The sequence below is a fragment of the Etheostoma cragini genome, chromosome 15, assembly GCF_013103735.1.
Source record: "Etheostoma cragini isolate CJK2018 chromosome 15, CSU_Ecrag_1.0, whole genome shotgun sequence".
NCBI classification, from domain to species: domain Eukaryota; kingdom Metazoa; phylum Chordata; class Actinopteri; order Perciformes; family Percidae; genus Etheostoma; species Etheostoma cragini.
This window is the reverse complement of record NC_048421.1, coordinates 13,936,234-13,956,479: the sequence shown is the minus strand read 5'-3', so window position 1 is coordinate 13,956,479 and position 20,246 is coordinate 13,936,234. Positions and strand designations below refer to the sequence as shown.

Here is a 20,246-nt window from a genome sequence, read left to right as displayed (position 1 = left end):
GATTAAAGATTAGGTTTAATCTGGAATATAATAATAGAAAATTAAAGAGAATATTGTATCAGGTTCCCTGTTTTTAGATTTTTCTTCATGCCAGAGACCCCTTAAAGATGAGGAGTGTCGTGCATGCCCTTTAACGTAGTTACATGTATTCACCCCTTTTCTTTGTAGCCATAGAAACGGTCTGGAGAAATAACAAATAAAAATAAGAATTCTGTATACCCAAAAATATTGTCAAGACTTATTGAGAGCATGTGAAGAGTTCAGAAGAGGCAGCAGAACCTCTTTAGTCTTAATTATTCATGGACTTTTTTATTTGTATGTATCATTTTAGTTATTTCAAAATATATGGTGGAATGTGTGTTACTTCCTGAACTTAAAAAAAATAAGTAGGCTATGTCTTGTTTTCACACTGTCACTTTAAATATTTGCAAATTATGCTGCTCCTTCTCGTCAGCTCGATTTTTTCTGTACATTTAATACAAAACTAAAACGTGATTTTATAATTTTTTTTCAATTTAAATTGGCAAAATTAGGATTTTCCGTGAGGTACGTGATGTCATCAGTGGGAGGACATGTCATCCAGTCCTCTCCCTAAAAGCGTTGGATAAAATGCGTCGAGCTCTCCCTGGAGGAGGAGTGCAGAACAACAACTCAACTATTTTCCATCTGATAGAATTCCACTGTAGGAGTTTTCAAATATCGATCATTTTTCATTCCTAATATTTTTGGACAGTTTATTTCATCAACACAATCAGCGCAATCGGGGTAATTAGTCCTATTATGCGAATTTATATCCCAGTGTGCCTGTGTATTTGTTAAGCTATTTCAAAAAATCCCTAAAATAGGGCGGCGAGATTCGTTTCTTTATTTAAAACGTTGCAATATTACGCCGATCAAACCCAGAGAGCGTCGTGCCCTCACGCATTTAGATGGCGATCTAGCACTCTTGACTGGACAGTTGCATCAGTTCCTGTGTGTGCGTGTTGTAAATGGCTGTGCTGTGGCTGCTGCTCCACGCTACTTTTTATTCCCAGGACGCAGAATAGTAATACAGTCTCATCTTGTAGGAAAGGCAGTGATCATAAGACGTCACATTCCTGCTTGGGTTGGTTCGACAAAGCCAAGTGCGCAGCTATTTGTAAGCTAAGACAACAACAACAACCAGCAGCACCATGCCCATGGATAACGTAGGGATTTCTCTGAGATCCCCTCGCCTTGCGGAGACCAGATCTGCGTCAGATCCATAGCAAAGACAGCCGTCAATTGCTCCGGATCTCTCAGCTGTAAAAAACAAAAACATAAAAAAGGGACTTCGTGTTGCCTTTTCTTCGCAACAAATAGGACGCACGCCGTGGATTTGAAGGTATTTAATAACTGCGACACTGGATATAGCGGGAGACGTGCACACGCGTCCGCTGGAATAGCGTGCTGTCATTGTAGTGCTCGCAGTGCGCACACGTCTTTAAAGTGTTAAAACATTTAAATAGATAGTGTGTGGCTCCGTCTCATCGGGGTTGCAGCCGTAGGACGCAGCGCACTTCATAGCTGTGGCTGAAATGTGCACGATTCATAAACCAGAAAAAAATGCACTGTAGCAGTTTCCCGAGCTCAGTTTTATCGTTGTACTTATTTTTGATTCTGTTTTATCTCAGATAGGGAAGTTGATGTTCACTCAGGGGATTATGAAGCACAGAAAAACTGTACTACGCACTTTTCTGCTCCGCTTCATATTGTTTTTCTGAAGAGGCACGCCCACTCCTCAGCAATGTGTATTACCCGTGCTGTTAAATTATTAGAGACATATTTGCATGCAAACGATTATGTTTATTATTTGGTCAGTTGCCATCCATGATTAAAAAAGAAGCAACGGCAGTCTTGCACTAAGCAGTTTAAAGCACCAGTGTGAAAGGCATTTCTTTACAGTAAATGTCAGTTTTGTTTTGCCAACAGAAGAGGGCACCCTTTCAGAAAGAGAAAGGGTGAGTGAAAGGGGAAGTTTAATGTTTGTCATGGGCAAAGGGAGGAATGCATAGTTAGTAGTTTAACATAAATGACAGAAAGCGATTCATAGCTTATTATACCAATACCTATTCGGTGAATTATTGTGATTTAATAGGTGCTGGAGACTGATAAATGGCACTATAAACTTATTATTGAGTGAGTCCCATAGACTCAGTCAAATTCATTACAAAAAATCCTTGTCCAAAATTCAATATTCCTTTTACCTTTTTAAACACCTTTTGAGATCTAAAGGCTTAAGGTGACAGTATAATCTAGCCTGTTCTGAGCCACATCGTATTGCTGTGTTTTTAAAGAGTCATGGAGGAAACAGCTGCTGCAGCTCCAGCCTCTGGCAACGGTGCTGCCCCACCAACCCCGAGACCTCAGCTTCCCCCCTTTGTGCCCTCCCGCAGCCTGCTAGAGTGGAGACGGAGGGTCAAGTCTGAGTATATGCGCCTTCGCCAATTAAAACGCCTTAAAAAAGTAGAAGAGGTCAAGGTGGGTCAACAAAACTATTGACAGTTCTGCTAAAAAATATATCAATTTATGCCTATGTATGTGCTGTATGCATGGTGTGGGGGACTTGCAGCAGGTGTGTGTTCTACATGCAGCACTCACTGTGTGTGTCTTGCAGTATGTGTGACATGCTCTGTCTTCTGCTTGATTCCAGACCCTGTTCATGTCCAACAGGCAAAAGATTGAACAGCAGACAAATCTCCTGAATGCAGAGTGGTCCAAGCTCAGAGTTCAGTCCATCCCTCTGTCAACGTCTGGTGGAGCTCAGGGCAACAAAAAGGTGTGTGTGTGTGTGTGTGTGTGTTTTATTGTAACACATTACTTAACATACTACCCCTGCCTGGGGTATTCTGTCCTGTGTTCCTATCCCTGCCCAGGCTGCTCCGGCTTAATTTGAAATCCAATTTGGTACTATAGTGGGAATGTTTAGTGAGAAAACTCATCTCTCCATCATGTTGCATCCTCTACACCAGCACCAAGGTTCTGCTCTGATTCCCACCTGGTTGTCGGGTGCTCCTAAAATATCTTTGGACAAAGCTGGACAAAACAAGGATCATATAGCCTAAAAATGGTCTCTGGGCCCATGGGAGCTCATGATACAAATACCTTGAGGGCATGACAGCATTTTCTCTTCCCACGTGCTGTCAGGGTCCGTTTTATTGTGTTTTCTTGGTTTATATTCCCTGTTGGGGGTCAAGGAGCATGTTCATTTGATTATATAACATTGTCCAATGATGCTTGGGACTGTTCCGTTGTCTTGTCAACCCCAACCCACCGCTGGTTCTCTTACAGATGTGTACAGTGGAGTTTGGCTTCCCAGAATTCAAAGCTCAAGCCATTGCCATGAGACCCTTATCAACGGTGACAGGAATCCCCTTCATGTACTCCTGGTCGCCTCTGCAGAACAACTTCATGGTATGACATGAACCACATTTTATTGTTGGTGATTTAATTACAGTGTTATTAAAGGTGCAGAGCCCATTAAATATAATTTCCTCATTCACCTGGTTCCAGTTATAAAGAGTTCCATGTGTTCAATGGGAATAGCATGATTCTGAGTTGATTAAATAAATAGAACATTTTGGAGAAATTCAAGAACACGTTATCAATCTGAAAGCACCCTGCGCTCCAAAATAAAAGTTTTCTTTCTCTTGCAAACTTACTTGGTTTCCATTTCTGTATTTCCAGTCCACGTGTGCACCTTTGTTCCATTGTTAAATGCCCAGAGGCAGGACCATTTGGACATTTTTTGCTTGTTTGTTATTTTCACGTTTTTGGTTTTAGTTCCTCAAAAGCATCACAGGTGGTGGGTTGACGTGCACCATCAACTGGTCGAATACCTGTCTTGAAAGGAGTTTTTGTTTCTTAGGTTGAGGACGAGACGTTCCTTCACAACATCCCCTACATGGGCGACGAGGTGCTGGAACAGGACGAGGCCTTCCTGGAGGAACTCATCGACAACTATGATGGTGTCCATGGTGACAGAGGTGTGTGTTTAATGCTCTGTCCTATTAAGATGTCTGCATAATCTACGCTTCTCATACTTTATATAACTGTGAAATTCACTTGGGCCTTTGGTGTATTATATTCTGATAATGCAGCTGATGTTATTGTATGATATTCTGACATGTTAATTGTGTCCCAGAGGGGGGGGTTATCAGTGACGAAGTCTTTAAAGAGCTAGTGGAAGCCCTGAGCCAGTACTCTGACCACGAGGAAGAGGAAGAGGAAGAAGCAGCGGTGACAGCGGTGACAGGGACGATGGCGGACGTCATGGGAAAGAAGGAGGACGAGAGAGTGATGAGGAGCTCAGTGGAGGGTTCAGAAGAGACCAAACCTGGTACTGTGGCATCCATCAGGAGGAAGAGGAGGAGCACTACGGAGGGTGAGCATCAAGTCTTCGGCTGTGCATTTGTGCGTTCAGACTTTGTCCTGTGAGAGAACAAGAGGACTGCAGCATGAACAAGGCTGGTACTGTTCCTCTCATTACACTGTACAGCTACCACAAGGGCGCCCTGCAACAGCAGCCTGTGCACGGGCATTGTTTACTTTAAAGCGGCCCCTGTGACCCCTGCATGGGTACTGTGTGTGAGGGAACCTGTTTGTCAATGACACTGATATGGCTTGGCTCTAATTACAGAACTAAATGACCTTTTCCACCAAGCGTTATGGGAAACTAGGCAGTATACACAATTAGTGATAGTGAAATGGAAGCACACCTGGCCACACAGTCTTTCAGGTATTGGTTGACAAACCCATCAATGAATAAAGGGTTCATGAAAATGAAAACTACATTGTTTGTTTTAGATCATGATTTTCCCTGAAACATTTTCAGAACATGTTTTTTCTAACTGGCCTTGAGCCTTGGGAAAATATTTGTACCATTGCAAAATGATCAAATGAACATATTGCATAAGCTTTGTTTGTGAATCTGTATCAAAACCTGATGTGTGGAAACTGGGGATATTTGTATAACAAACTCTCTTTCTGTCTCCCAAAGTGAGGGACTTGTCCAGCAGCAAGAAGGTCCCCAACGATAACATATTCACAGCCATTGCCTCAATGTTCCCTTACAAGGGCACCATGGAGGAGCTGAAGGAAAAGTAAGAGAAGTGCAGTGAAACTTGGAATCTATGTGCACAATGCTGAACATGCCGTTGCTTAGTGTTCACCATGGAGACGCAAGCTGTCAAGACGAAAAGTAATAATGGTGTCTCCCTCTTAGGCTCTCTGGCTCAAAGGAGCAGTTGCATCAGCATCTGAAAGAGCTTTGCTTAGAAAGAAACATCTACAACTTCAGCCAGCCCCAACTCTGAATAAGCATGTTAACACTGTTGAAAAAAAAAAACTAAACACAGCTGAAATAATACTACCAAAAAAACTCTCCCTGTCACTTCAACAGGTACAAGGACCTCCTAGAGCCCCCCAGTCCGGTCAAGCTGCCCCCACACTGCACCCCCAACCTGGACGGACCCTTTGCTAAGTCTGTACAGCGGGAACAGTCGTTACACTCCTTCCACACGCTCTTCTGCAGACGTTGCTTCAAATATGACTGTTTCCTCCACCGTAATGGCTTGATTTTTTATTTTTATTATTTCTTCTGTAGGTTTATATGATTTTAGGTTTGTTGACTCCCAGTGAGATTGTGATAAATAAATAAAACATGTTCTCTTTACTTAGTGCTTACAGTTGCTAACTACTGTACTTGATGTACAATAGAGAGTAAAAATATGTTTGTTTCTTTTCACAAAGCTTTCCATGCTACACCCAATGTTTACAAGAGGAAGAGTAAGGAGATCCGCATTGAGACTGAACCATGTGGTGTAGACTGCTTCCTGTTACAGGTTTGCCAAGCGCAAAATGATTGAACCTATTCATGCATTATGTAGTAATTGCTGGTTGATTACTGTTTTCCCCATTCCCTGTCTTCTTCTGAAGAAAGGGGCTAAAGAATTTGTGGATCAGAATATGTTACGGTCACAGAGGTCTCGGAGGCGCCGAAGGCAGCAGCGTCCCACCTGCTCCAGCTTTCCTGGACCGTCTGCATCTGCTGAGGATGGAAAGGAGGCCTACAGTGACCATGAAACCACCTCCTCCTCAGGTAGGACACGGATCATACAGGAACTGGGTTTTTAAGCTGCTTTTAAAACCAATTTTTAAGTTCCACTTATTGCATATTGTTTTGAGGTTTCCATTTTCACAGCTACTCTGAAGTAAATGTACACATCTGGTAAACTCTGGTAATGACTGTCTGCTTTGAGGCCTTTTACAGCACAGACACAGTTATTTGAAAGTGCTGAGTCACTGTGTGACTGAGTGGATGCATCGTTTACCATAACTTCCCCCCAAATCCATCCTTTTCTGGAAGCTTGTCTGCCCCGACTGACTGCAGCCCTTCCGCAAAGTGAAATTTGGCCGAAGATCATAGCTTACAAGTCATATCCAACTCTCTCTTCTGTCTCCCTCCTTTCATCTCTTCTCAATATCAGTTCTCGTTCGCCAAGTAAAATAAACCAACCATTAGTTTTGCATGCTTTATCTCCAACATAAACACTTTGATCCCTCTCCCCCTCCTCCTACTGTAGTTTTTTTTAGCTTTCTGTTTCTTCATTTCTGTTGACATCTTCATGTGGAGAGCAGCAAGAAGGAAATAGGAGCCCTCCCCTTTGGCTCACCCCTCCTCTTAGGTTGTTGTTCATTGTCATCAGTGCTTTACTGTAAGTCTCTGTAAGTTCTGGAAACCGCTCGTGCTTACCCAGTGACACAGCAGACTCTCTTGCACATGTTGAGATCATTTGGAAAAAAAACAGATTGTTGAGCAGATTAATAAACATACTCAGTGCTGAAGCATGTGGCCGCAGCAATGCTGCATTCACCTTGTTGCCAAGCAACATTTGGCTCTCTGCCTTAAGCTGTGGGTGTGCGGGCATCAGTCTTGAATATCCAAAAAGCTAAATCAAAGTCATGGTCACCTGCGTGTGTGCATGCATGCATGCATGCGTACGTGCGTGTGTTTCTGTGTGGGTGTATGCTTGACACCCAGAAATAGCTCTATGTGTGTCAGTGTAGGGTTAAATTACCATGACTGATGTGTGTGTGGGCAGATAAAAAGCTATCAAAAAACCTTTTTCCTGGACAAAGTAAAAGAAAAGTGTGTGTGAGCAGCTGCATGCTCTGACAAGAATAGTTGGTCATTGATACTAACGTGTTTTTCTGTGCGTGTCTGTATATGTGTAACAGAGGGGAATTCGCGATGCCAGACTCCCACAAAGATGCGTCTAAGGGATGATGAAGGAGAGCAGCAGGCGGGCTGTGTGGTTCAGTGGAGCGGGGCGGAGGAATCACTCTTCCGGGTTCTACACGGCACTTACTTCAACAACTTCTGCTCCATTGCTCGTCTCATCGGTACAAAGAACTGCAAGGAGGTAAAATGTTCACTCACTTCGCCAAAAAGAAATCTATGGACTGACTAATATTAGCACAGGAATTATGACTCAGATCTAAAAAAATCATTTTACATATATGATTAAAATTTGAAATTCTTCAAAAAAATACTCCACTGATTTAGCATTGCACTCCTACATTTTCAGACTCACGAGAATGCAGAACCAGAAATAGCTCCTACATTACCTGCAATGCAACTAAACCTCTGACCCTTCAGTCTGAGTGTGTTATGCTAGTAGTGGCTAATGTAGCTATAAGCCAATTAAGCAAAGATGAGTAGGGGCCTACAGAGGTCTGGCTCATTTCTTACTAACTCTACACCCCTAGATTGTTTTCATTTTTAAATTTGATGTCTTCAGACCCAAACTATGTTGCCTCTGGAGCTTCATAGATTAAGGCTGGAGATAGATATCACAATTCTAAAGACTTCAGTAGAGCCAATAAGACCACACATGAAACAAAGCCATAGAAAGGACATGTGACAAATAGGCAGAGATGGCAAAAGTACTAACTTCCAGTCCTTAAATAGAAATAAAGACACTTGTGTTCAAATGTACTCAAAGGAAAATTAGCCTTGCAAATTTCAACCATTTTTTATGCAAAGCTACCTGGACCACACAAATGTTACCAGTGCACACTGAGAAACTTTAGTGGACGTGGAAAAAAAGGCTCTTTATATGCCATTGGCTACATTTGAAATGGATGTCTGCCAATAGGCCTTACACATCACATATATGATTATTGTGACAGAGACTAGGACTCCAGGTTAATAAGATTCTGACTGAGTAGAAAGATATTATTTCAATTGATCCTTTGAGAATTCAAACATGATTCAGGTTTGAGACATTAACGTTAACATTAGTAACAAAAATAAATAAATAAACAAAATAAAGACGATTTGAGCCGAGACCAAGTAACATTAACGTTAACGTAAGTGATCTAAAAAACAAGAATGGCCTTGAGTACTACTACAGCCTTGTTACACTAAATCAAGTTACTGAATTTGTTTTTAATATAAAGCTACACATGCCAATATTGTATCAGCTAGTATTAGGTTATTTTCAAATAAAGTGCACGCTCGCTAACATTACTTATGTTACTTAACTAAATGCTAGAGAACCAGGGCATGGTCATTTCTAGCAGCAGAACAAATGCAACTGACCATTAACATAAACTTAATAAAGTTACTGTGACAAACAACAAATAGCTTTTGACAACAAAAAGATGCATTTACCTATATGTGTTTTTCAGATTCGATGGGAAATTATCAAAAGCCAGCAGTTTGTGGTGTTTTGGTTGGTATAATTGCTGCACATTAATTAACAATAATTCAGGCTGATTCTAGACCCCTTCTCTTCATGTCGGGGTCGTTATCATCCTGTCGGGGTTGTATTCGCTATAACAACCGCCTCGCTCTACATTATCCCTTATGTACTGCATATTCCAATCCAATTAGACTGAATTTGGTATTGATGATGCGAAAAATAATACAATAAATTCACTGAAATTATTTGAAACTAAAGTAATGAGCCAGTTTTTTAAAATGTAAGGAGTAGAAAGTACCAATATTCGTTTTGAAAATGTAAGGAGTAGGGCGCCTGGATGGCTCTGTTGGTAGAACGGGCGCCCGTATATAGAGTTTACTCAACGCAGCGGGGCCGGGTTAGACTCTGGCCCTTTGGTCCTTTGCTGCATGTCATTCCCCCTCTCTCTCTCCTTTCATATCTTCAGCTGTCCTGTCAATAAAGGCCTAAAATGCCCCCAAAACACAATCTTTAAAACAAAAAAAATGTCTGCAGTAAAAGTAAAAAGTCGGCACAAAAATAAATAGTAAAGGAAAGTATGAAAATATCGGAAAAATCTACTTAAGCACAGTAACAAAATATTTTTACTTCCCATCTCTGCAAATAGGAAATACAAGCAAGAAGATTTATGAGAAATAAGGTCTTGATTTTAGCGACTTGTGTACAGCAATCATGAGTGTTTAGCTGTCTCGTCTGTTACTAACAGATGAAATAGCCCTGAAATGGGGTTTTAAATCTTAAATAATGGACAAACTTTGTCAAGTACTTGTTTTTAAATGAAGTAGACAACATACGTACGTTGCTAATTTCTCTTGCATTCGAGTAAGTGCGATTATAATAACACATGCACTCTGTGCCTGTGGTTTAATGGTGCGGATCATTGGCCTGACTACAGAGAGAATGGCATGTGACACCATAAACACGAATGCTTACCAGATGTGACGTCTTTTATTTTCTCATGATGCAGTCTTTCAGCCTCAGACATTCCAAGACTTATGTCAATTGAGTGTCATGTGGGCTGTGCATAACAAGGCTTGTGGTAAGAACACATTACATCATCCAACTAAATTAGATTTCCAACCTTTTTACTTACAGACGCACAATACACTCATTAAAGAACAGGTGAAACAAATAATTTAAAGCAGCCTTGCCTGTTTACATCCAACCTTGGTGAGCCTCTTGTCACATGGCTAGACCAGTTCAGTGTCCAGGCCCCGCCCACAGCTTAACTGAGAGGAAATGCTGAAACCAGCTGCATCATTATGTATGTCTGTGTCCTAGGGAAGAGGCCAAACCTGGATTTGGCAGCCAGAAGTTGTGTGTGTGTGTGTGTGTGTGTGTAGACAGATGCATGTGTATGTTTGGCCTCTGTAGTGGAGTTTTGTTAACAGAGGATGGTGGGGGGGGGGGGTTGCAGGATGTTCTGTGCTGTACTTTTCAGCTTGAGCGGGTACATCGTTACAACAGTTTATTACAATAAAGAGAAAAACATTTCTTTACAGGAGAGTTTGTGGTTAATTAACAGGATGTGTTGTTGTTAATGTAATATTTGCTTCCCACAGGTGTACGAGTTTGCAGTAAAGGAGGTCCTTAACCATCGTGTTCCTTTGGTTGATGGAGGCGTCGCGCCCCAAAAGAAGAAACGCAAACACAGGTATGATGTCATTAGTTATTCTCCCTCTCTTGTCCACCCTTTGCTGAATGCCAGAATCATAATTATTACACGATCTCTTGCAAAGGGGACCTTGGCCCTCAGTGAAACTTCCCTAGATATAGAATAGATAAAGGTTAAAATGTATGTATTCTACTCTGTACCATTAGTATTAAAGCAGCATTCCTGTCGCATTTCAATATTTGTCATGTAAAAGTCATGAAAATTGCTTTAACTGAACAGATGTGGTTACAAGTTAGAAGAGTTTTTAACCTTGTCATTTTGTTTGTTTATTGGGGCAGGTTATGGGCAAAGATTCAGCTAAAGAAAGGTATGTTCACCTGAAAATAAAACCTCACAACACAACTACAACTACCCTATGTCTTCTGAAATACAACGCAGCTTACAGTGCCTGTCTGAGGGCTTTGTCCTCTGTTGCTCCAGATAATTTGTCCAATCAGGTGTACAACTACCAGCCATGTGATCACCCCGACCATCCATGCGATAGCTCCTGCCCGTGTGTGATGACCCAGAATTTCTGTGAGAAGTTCTGCCAGTGCGCGCATGAGTGTGAGTGTCACATTTCTTTTTCAACAATGACCGTACTTTCACGCACTGTATGCTGCTTTCTTTCTTACACAGACAAAGAGACACAAGTAGCTTGCTCTCCCTCGTAAAGCGAAAGGGAAATTGTTTGTCATACCACATTTTCCACTGAAAGCGCTCTGTAGCTTTAAAGCCTTTTTTCCAGGCCACAATAGAGCAGGGCAGCAGAATGTAAAACGATTCTGCAGTATTCTGGCAGCGGTCAGAGGAGAAACTGTCCTTTGGCGTAGATAGGTGGGTGTTTAATACAGAGCTGCATTCACAATTAAGCATTTGCTGCAGCAGTGATGACCCAGAACTGTGTTTTCTGAAACGGCCACATGGTGGAGGAATGACTTTCTTATTTTGTCCTCTGGAGAGTTTACAATAGAGAAATGGGATTAGACAAAGTAAAGATGTTGCTGTGGTTTGAAAAATATAGCTTTGCCTCATTTTTTCATCCGTTGTGGTTCGGTCACCTTTTCTCCCCCCTTCTCCCTACCCGACAATGACCTCGCCTTTTCCCGTAGTAGATGAGAGCCCGGGCCAAACAGGAAGCAGCCCCCGGTTGCACATGTGTGTGCTCTAAAGACTCGGAGAGAAATCAAATGTGATTTCTCTCCGTGTGCATGTCACAGGATCTGTCTCTGATAAACAACCACGTAGCCAACATCAGTATGAGTCAGACAGCTCCAGCTAAACAATGCTTGATGATACAGACGCGCAAAAACCCGCACAGGCTGGGACTGGGAATTTAAAAACAGCACAGCAGAGAAGACAAATGCTGCCTGGAGCTCTTGTTATGGGCAGTTTTCCCCAAGCAGAGGCTGCTTAGAAGACATTCGGGTTATTCTGATCCTTCCGTTTATCTGCCCGGAGGGTGTTGTGTTTCACTCTGCAAAATTGTATTTCAGCATATCTGCCAGCAGAGGTCTCTGAGTGATGGCCTTCTCAGTATTACCCACCCATTAAGGTTCTGTGCTGCAACTGCATTTTTAGATGGAATTATTTCTCATAATCATATTGTGTTCTGCCACGGCTCATAATGTATTATCTTTCTGTATTGCTGCAGGCAGTTTGCCCATAAACCTTCTAAGCACGTCCCCTTTCACAGCAGCTGTGTGTCTAAATATTTTTCAGGCCAGAACCGCTTCCCAGGCTGCAGGTGTAAGACACAGTGTAACACTAAACAGTGTCCCTGCTACTTAGCCGTGAGGGAATGTGACCCAGATCTGTGCATGACCTGCGGTACTGCAGACCACTGGGACAACAAAGCCATCTCCTGCAAGAACTGCAGCATCCAGAGAGGCCTAAAAAAGGTAGACGAGGACACTTGCAGGTCTTAATGGGTTTAATATATCAAACCTGATATTGTGTTATTCTGGAAACAGGTTATTGGTGTTCAGATCACCCATATGAATTGTGGTGTCCTAACATACATCTGACTTCTCTCAGCACCTGCTTTTAGCTCCATCAGATGTCGCTGGATGGGGCACCTTCATCAAAGAGTCAGTTCAGAAGAATGAGTTCATCTCTGAATATTGTGGAGAGGCAAGTCAAAGCAGTTAAGTCAGATAAAAGAATATAGTGTAAAGTATGGAAGAGTATAGTGTTTACTATGCCTGTGTGTGTGTGTGTGTGTGTGTGTGTGTGTGTGTGTGTGTGTGTGTGTGTGTGTGTGTGTGTGTGTGTGTGTGTGTGTGTGTGTGTGTGTGTGTGTGTGTGTGTGTGTGTGTGTGTGCATGAGCAGCTGATCTCCCAAGATGAGGCAGACCGACGTGGAAGGATCTATGACAAATACATGTCTAGCTTCCTCTTCAACTTGAACAAAGGCAAGTGTTGCCCATTTCTCCTCTGCTTAAAACCATACAACTGTATTTTAAGTGATCCTTAATGCACTCCATGTCTCTCAGTAGACTTTGTTGTGGATGCCACGCGAAAGGGGAATAAAATCCGCTTTGCAAATCATTCAGTTAATCCCAACTGCTACGCTAAAGGTAAGCTGGAATCTGTTTGTTTTGCTATTGCAGTCACATGTGAATTAAGACGATGTTGTGGGATCAAAGCAGTCTTTTATTGGCTAATACTGTTTGCTGCCGTTGCAGTGGTAATGGTGAATGGAGACCACCGCATCGGTATCTTTGCCAAACGAGCTATCCTGCAAGGAGAGGAGCTCTTCTTTGACTACAGGTAGAGTCACAGGCCTTTTAGTGACTCTCCATCTGCTTCAAAGTAAAATTTAAAAAAACAGGCCGCTGTACATTATGACTGAATTAATTGTTTGCGCAGATCCTGTATAATAACTTGATCTCTTCCCTTCATCTTCCCTCCACAGATACAGCCAAGCGGATGCCCTCAAATATGTTGGCATAGAGAGGGAGGTAGATATGAGTTAGCTACACCTGCTGCCTACCTCCATAACCTGTCCTTAACTCCTCAGCCAGCCACTAATGCTTCTGTCCCTCCCTGTAGCGTCACATAGCTGATGAGTTTCTATGAGCAGTCGCTGTCTCTGTTGCAATTCTAAAAATAGAGTCCCTCCCCGCTGTATGCAGATATCATACCACCTCCTTCAGTGACAGCAGTTAGCTCTCCCTCTCATCTGCCCGAACCCACCCACCTACCTGCAAGAGTGTATACGCCAAGCTTATAAAATGTAGCTATTTAAAGTGGAAATACAATTAATCCGTATCGCTTACTGCACCAAGAGGATCACATTATTCTTTTTTTTTTTCATCAAGACAAAGCAATGAAGTCGCGATTACATTACATCATCATCATCAAGTGTGTTACTCTCTCAGCAGTTTTATTACTGTACTTATAGACCGGCTTTTGTTTGACCTCTCAATACGTAGTGCAAGCTTTTACATCGTACCTAATGATGATCAGTGAAATGCATGTGCTGTCTCTTGGATAAACAAACCATTAAACATGTTAGCCACAGCATTAGCTACAGTCTGATGCTGCTCTGTGCAGTCTTTCAGTATTTTAGTGTGATGTTACTGCCTGTTCTTCAGAATAACTTGACTGTTTGACAGTGTTGTATGTTCTTCTATGAACCTTTTCAGCGGCTAGCATCACCACCACAAAATAAAAGTAAAATTAGTTATTGTGCATTTATATCATTGTTCGGCAAAAGTATAGGCAGCCAGACTAGAAACCGACTGACTGAATGTAACCTGTAAATGATGGTGAAGAGATCTCATCCCTCTTTTCATTTTACACATTAATCCATTCTACTGGTACTCTGGGCAACGTACTGTTTAACATTTATAAACATTTATCATCATGTTTACATGATCTTGAGGCCTTCACACCTTGTGAAGGAAATAATTAATAAATTAACAAGTCACACAGTAAATGTCTTCCTTTACAAATTTTTAAAGTGCCAAATGATTTCTCACAGAAAAAGGCTGATACCGTGTGGATAGGTTGCATACTTAACAGAGGTGTGTTTGCAAGGGTTTTACCATGACAAAAGCAAATTCATCTGTGTTTGACCAAATACTAAAGTCCCCCACATGTGAATGTAATTTATCTTTTATCATCTTCTCTTCATTTTTTATACGTCCAGATTTGTTATTCACTATGTCTTTCATTTTTAAAACATTAACGCCCACATTGAAATGAGATCTTTCTCAATAGGATATGAAAAAAATGGAGTTTACTGCTTTGTACAGTGTATGCCTATAACAATAAAGGTTTAACTTTATACAATAAAATATGTTGTCCTAGTCCTTGAGTGTGTTAACTTTCTCTGTGCAAAAAGCACATTCAGTTTTTATTATGGTATCAAATCATAAGCGTTATCTCAAGACACTTTACAGATAGAGTAGGTCTAGACAAATATCTATAATTTACACTGAGCTAATAATTTCCCAGGAGCAACCGTGGTGAGGAAAAACTTCCTTTTAGACAGAAACCTCGGACAGATCCAGGCTCTTTGTGGGCGGCGTCTGTCACTGCCAGTTTGGACAATAATACAAATATGCAGATATACAGAAATAGGATTCGTAAAAATGATAGCAGTTGGAGTGCAATAACACATTGACAACTTCCTTCAAGCTTCTTTTATTGAGGTGACAGTTTGGCTTTGCCTTGACTTACACAGTAATGGTCATTTACAGTGACAGTATTACAAAAAAAAATGGAGTGGATTGAAGAACAGAAGAAAATCCTAAATTTCAGTGTGATCACAGACAACCGTGATGATCATTTCTGGTACCTGTTGCAGAAGGATTCAGTTTAATGGTGCTGGGATGTGGTTTAACCTGCCCACTACTCACTCAGGGGCTTTATCATTCAAATTCATAAATTATATCCCTGTTGACAGGACATCTGCAGATTCATATAAAGTCTGAAAAGGTCTTAAGACCTTGAGAAGTGTTAAAATCTTCAACAAATTGACGTAGAACTCAGAATAGAATTGCATGCAAATCATGATTTTTTTGCAACCCCGCATTTAACTTTATGCCCCCATAAATATGTGTTTTTGTTTTTTAATTCTGATGTTAATCTTAGTTTTGAAGCATTAAGCATTACACATTTGATGAAAACCCTGTTTGAGATATTAACATCCTTGTGCCACCTACTCCCTCTATTGGCCCTCTATTTATTCACACCCTTGTCTCCATCATAAGGATGCAGGGAGGAACGTTTCAGGGTCAATTTAGCACAGAGTCAATGTGCTTGTAATTTACAAACACCTGATACCCTGATGTACATGGGGGATCCACTCTACGCTGCACCCAGTCCTTGTTACTGTCTCACTGAACTACTGTTGGTGCACTACAATAAGTGAGTTGGCATCAGTGCACGTTTTTATTTTTTTTAATGAGAGTCATTATTTGACATTGGTCATTGTATCTCGGTGGGCAAACTATGAATACACAATACATCTCAAACATCCAGTCAGTCACACATACACACGCTCCAGGGACCACGCATGATAACTAGTGAGTGGAAATGACGTGACATTGCTAGGCTGAATGTTTATAGTCAACCTACCAATGAATACAGAGAGGTGTATACATTTATATAATACATAAGTCGACTCTTTCCTATTAGGCAACAAAGCATATTTGACACAAGTTTTTTGGCTTGTGCCTAATATGAACTTTGAGTGGTGATTGTCCATTTAACAAAAACACAAACTATTCTATGTGTCAATCACAAATCAACAGTTTCATCTGCTTACTTTTTCTGTATCATTTCTCTCATAACAGCATTCTTAAAAATATAGCCTGTAAAGGCCAGTTTTGGCCAAACTTTACATACGCCACAAGTCGTGCAGTTTTTACATCCGTTCATTTCACAATTTAATTTGTCACATGTCACTTTCTCACAGTCCTGCCCATCTGCAACGGAAGAAGCCAACAATGTTGAGGTGTAGGCTATTTGTGCTACAGAGAGCAAGTACTTTACTTTCTTCACCCTGAGCATTCTAAACAGCTACCATGGATTAGTTTACTTTCAGTGCTAAGCAGCCTACAGTGAACATGTTCAAGCCGGTCTTCACTGTAGTGTCTGCTCATACATTACAGAGTCAGAGGATTTACATTCAAAGCACTCCATTTAACTGTTTTTAATTTGTTTATGTAAACCATAGGAATATAAAAATCGCATTATTCATATATTCACGTATACACTCATCACATACTACTTGCAGCTGCAAATTAAGCATTAACATCATTGGTGGAAAGAAGCTAATATTATAGCATGTTACTGCAAAGTGCGGCCATGCTCTTGCTGATATGTTACAAATGTTTTTTTTTCTCCTTTTTTCACATACACAACAGTGCTTTAGTATCAAGGAGAGCTGCGGTGATAATGACAGCCGGAAGCTTTGGTTGCACCACACATCAAAAGAAATTTCATCTTGCCATAGAAGAACATTTCAGTGGACTATATAGGTAGAATTTTCAACTTCCCACTGGAAGCAGCTAAAGGAGCAACAGCAGTGATTTTGGCGTGGTCGGCTACTGTCCTACAGCGTTATGCAAACATATTTGAGCAGTATGAGTAAGAAGTAAAATATTAGCATTTACACTCTTGTGGTCCACTGTACATATGTTAATGTGTGTGCATGTGTGTTCATATGTGTGCTTCTCCACACGGCCACATGGAGCAGCTGTTTCCTCAAGATGCTTATTATTGGGGAATGGAAGGATTGTGAGATTATTATGTAATACTGTTCTTAGAAATGTTTGCCGAGTCAAACTCTCTGTAGCACCGAGCTATTGGCAGCTTGACCAAGATAAGCAACCAGAAGTGAGACAGAAGAAATAAGGACTTGGATATTTAGGTCAACCTGTCCCTGCTGAGCTTCATCACCTCAACTTTTGTTTTGATGCTGCAGTAAACCAACAGCCTGTTATCGTTCACGCCCAGAGGAGTATCTTCATATCATCACACTCTCTTTCTGAAGCCCCATAGCTGAGAATGTGTTTGGGAATCTGAGCATAAGTGATCGGCAAAGCTACTATCTACTGACACTATGGCAGTTCTGAACCACTTATGTGTGCCATTCTGTATAGGTAATGCACTGTTATAGGCTGCAATACAACAAATACAAGCATATATACCTTATACAATCTTTAAATGTATCATCTCAAGGCTTAACATCTCAAAGCTCCATGCTTGTCCAGTGTGTTCTCTCTTCGGTTGGTTGTTTTTACTCATAAACACCAGTTTTGTTATGTGATCTGGATTATTGTTGCACTGGTTAAATTCACTAGTTCTCAGATGTGTTTACTACTCAAACCCAAGTCTCCATGAGAGATTGTCACCAAAAGGTATATCTTAGATGGCGATACATCTATATAGTAGGATATTGGTAGCTTTTATTGGTCTCAAAAGTGATCAGGAAAGAAAAATCAATCAATAAAAGGGTTAGAATACATTGAACTGTAACTTAACAAACTTTAAATCCTGATCCCACAGTGTCTAATCCAAACCCTATCTGAATAAGCTATAATGTTACTTCAGATGAAGCTTGCTCAGATGAGGCACTTCAGTATTTCACCCTGCAATACAGTGTGAGACGTGTTAGCTACTCACGCAACATTGGGCTTGATGTGAACTTTTAACCCTTACCAAAATACGTACTATGTAGAGCACCACGGGTCTAATCCCACTTTACCCGGGAAAAGGAACACAAACCAAAATATTAAAAAAAAGAGAATGAAAGAATTAGAAAACCTAATGCAGGTATCTGTGGTTCTTGTAATTGCTATTTCCCTCTCCCCAACCCCCAGTCAAACCCCACCCACTGTCCCAAAGGTCCTGTGATGCTAGTCACTCCTGAACTCCTCTTCAATTTCCGGGAGGTGCTTTTTTTCTCTCCTCAAGGTCTCAGTCAGCGGCCTGGAGCTGCTGGGGGACTCCAGGTTCTTGGGTTCATTGGTGCGGTAGCTGCCTTTCTGCTGATACGCGTAGACGTAGATGCTGTACAGGCCGCCAAAGAGCAGCAGCAGCGCCAGGATCACAATGACTAAAGGATAAAAATAGCACAGTCAGAGATAATCTGCAACACATTGAGGAAAGAGGTGCTTCTAAGAATAGTGATGAGGAACAGGCACTGTTTTGCTGCCACATTATTACATTGTACCAGCCTGTTATGTGAATGTAGGTCTCATATTATTTATAATGACAATAAAATGCCAATGCCAGAACCATCTGAGTCAGGATTCTAACAGGTAGTCAGTCCAAACTGTTAACACGGCATTGTCTACTGTGACTGAATCCTGCGATTTGCATTTCTGTATTTCTTAAGTGCTTTGTATTTAGTTTGTTTATGCACCTCATATCCCCAAATCAACCTCTTATTGACGATTGACCAGTACTAGTACTTCCTTTGTTTTGTTTTTTAATTCTTTATCATTTTTTTGTTTAAGTTGATTTGTATAGCACCTTTTCCTACAGTAAAAATGCAGTTTAAAGTTTTTTCCATGGGGAAAGAAAGCACAGCATGTATCAATGGAACAAAAAGTAATGCAAAATGAATATCTAACAGTAATAATAAAAGACATTTAATGACAATACTCAACTAAATACACATATCCTGAGAATGATTATAAATGAAATCTGTGTGAGTGGAAGTCTCAGAATACCAGATTAGCTATTCCATATCTTTGGTTTATAAATATTGAATGCAATCTCTCTTTAGCTCTCAGACATGTGGAAGATTGGTAGCTTTTTGACCTGAGAGGTCTGCTGGGTTTGTATATCAAGAGCATTATCTGATATATGCTGTGGAGCTAGGCCTTATACACCAGGAGGAGGATTGAGGTATTTCCCAAATGCTACTTATATGATTGTCAAAGGGGAAGTCAGCTTCAAAAATGACTGTTAGATTCATAATGTGGTCACTTGTTTTTAATTAACTTAATTAACAAGCTTTTAGATCACAACTAAAGTTTCAGACTTCAGCGCTTGTGTACGTGTAAAGTGCTTATATTACCGGTTTGCTCATTTTCAGGTTTATAATTGTATTTAGAGGTTATATCAGAATAGGTTTACATGTTTTTTGTTGTACTGCACATTGATGCAGGTTTTGTTTTCAACCTGTGTGGTGAGCTCTCTGTTTTAGCTACCGAGTTAGGCATCTCACTTCTGTACCATCTTTGTTGGGAGTCGCACACGTGCAGTAGCTAGGTTACGACTGCTAGCCAGTCAGAAGCAGAGAATGAGAGCATGCCATGCTAGCATCTAGGCGGGCATGATAGCGTGTCACAAAGTGACGCATGTTCGTCGCAGAAGTAAAGCTGGCATGCAATAGAGCTCTTTGGAGCAGTTTGTGAACAGGGTTTCCTGTTTGAGATGGTAAGTAGCTTTCGGGTGGACTTTAGGACAAAAAAACATTTATAACACAAAAAAGGAAAGAAAAAAAGGCCAAAAAGTATAATATGAGCACTCTAATGTTTGCCCTTGCGTTTGCTTGAGTTTCCTGTCACAGTCCTAAGATATGCAGGTCAGCTGAACTGGAGATACTAAATTGCCTGTAGGAGTGTGTTTGTTTTTCAGTCAGTGTGTTCACTGTGTAATGGACTGGCCAAATGCCGACAGCGTCTCTCAGCCTTTCTGCCAATGCATGCTGGGAAAGGCCTCAGTCCCTCAGGGTCATACACTTAATAAATGGATATAGAGAATGGCTCAGTGCTGTTGAAAATATTTACAGCACCCAACACACAGCTTAGAAAAGCCAAAAAAGCAAGAATTGTATTCAAAGTGATGTTACATCAGGC

General features: G+C 41.0%; 2 protein-coding genes across 10 annotated transcripts in view; one reads left to right on the top strand and one right to left on the bottom strand.

Annotated features, from left to right (window-relative positions):
• The first annotated feature begins 592 nt into the window (after positions 1-592).
• Positions 593-18,429, top strand: ezh1 (enhancer of zeste 1 polycomb repressive complex 2 subunit). Of its 7 annotated transcripts, none has more exons than XM_034893110.1 (21): positions 593-765; positions 2,316-2,499; positions 2,672-2,797; positions 3,310-3,432; positions 3,887-4,004; positions 4,163-4,402; positions 5,018-5,120; positions 5,420-5,583; positions 5,770-5,861; positions 5,956-6,118; positions 7,258-7,442; positions 10,328-10,419; positions 10,719-10,747; positions 10,861-10,986; positions 12,142-12,320; positions 12,457-12,552; positions 12,752-12,833; positions 12,918-12,998; positions 13,107-13,191; positions 13,337-13,382; positions 13,474-14,723. In XM_034893110.1, the coding sequence occupies exons 2-21, from the start codon at positions 2,320-2,322 to the stop codon at positions 13,498-13,500; spliced, it is 2,337 nt and encodes a 778-aa protein (XP_034749001.1). In that variant the 5' UTR covers positions 593-765; positions 2,316-2,319; the 3' UTR covers positions 13,501-14,723. The 7 variants fall into 7 exon arrangements, 5 of the variants coding, with proteins under 5 accessions (XP_034749001.1, XP_034749000.1, XP_034749004.1 ...); XM_034893109.1 differs by lacking the exon at positions 593-765 and adding an exon at positions 928-1,363; XR_004659511.1 differs by lacking the exon at positions 593-765 and adding an exon at positions 18,415-18,429 and having other exon boundaries at positions 2,320-2,499; positions 13,337-13,509; positions 14,451-14,454.
• cntnap1 (contactin associated protein 1) overlaps positions 15,057-20,246 on the bottom strand; it is a 22,051-nt gene continuing 16,861 nt past the window's right edge. Inside the window, exons 23-24 of one of the 3 annotated variants that reach the window (XR_004659510.1) lie at positions 15,513-15,607; positions 15,057-15,479 (exon numbers count right to left, since the gene is read on the bottom strand). Coding sequence is in view for 2 of the 3 variants with exons in the window: in XM_034893107.1 (XP_034748998.1) it covers positions 18,294-18,493 (200 nt within the window). In the remaining variant the exon portion in view is untranslated. Of the gene's footprint in view, positions 18,494-20,246 lie in introns of all 3 variants that reach the window. The other 2 variants (XM_034893107.1, XM_034893108.1) reach the window with 2 other exon arrangements.

Bases quoted from the DNA above. Each gene is read 5' to 3' on its own strand.
- ezh1 (XM_034893110.1), top strand. From the start codon at position 2,320: ATGGAGGAAACAGCTGCTGCAGCTCCAGCCTCTGGCAACGGTGCTGCC. The intron at 5,584-5,769 runs GTAATGGCTTGA...CTTTTCACAAAG, and splicing joins ATATGACTGTTTCCTCCACC to CTTTCCATGCTACACCCAAT. The intron at 12,834-12,917 runs GCAAGTGTTGCC...GTCTCTCAGTAG, and splicing joins CCTCTTCAACTTGAACAAAG to ACTTTGTTGTGGATGCCACG.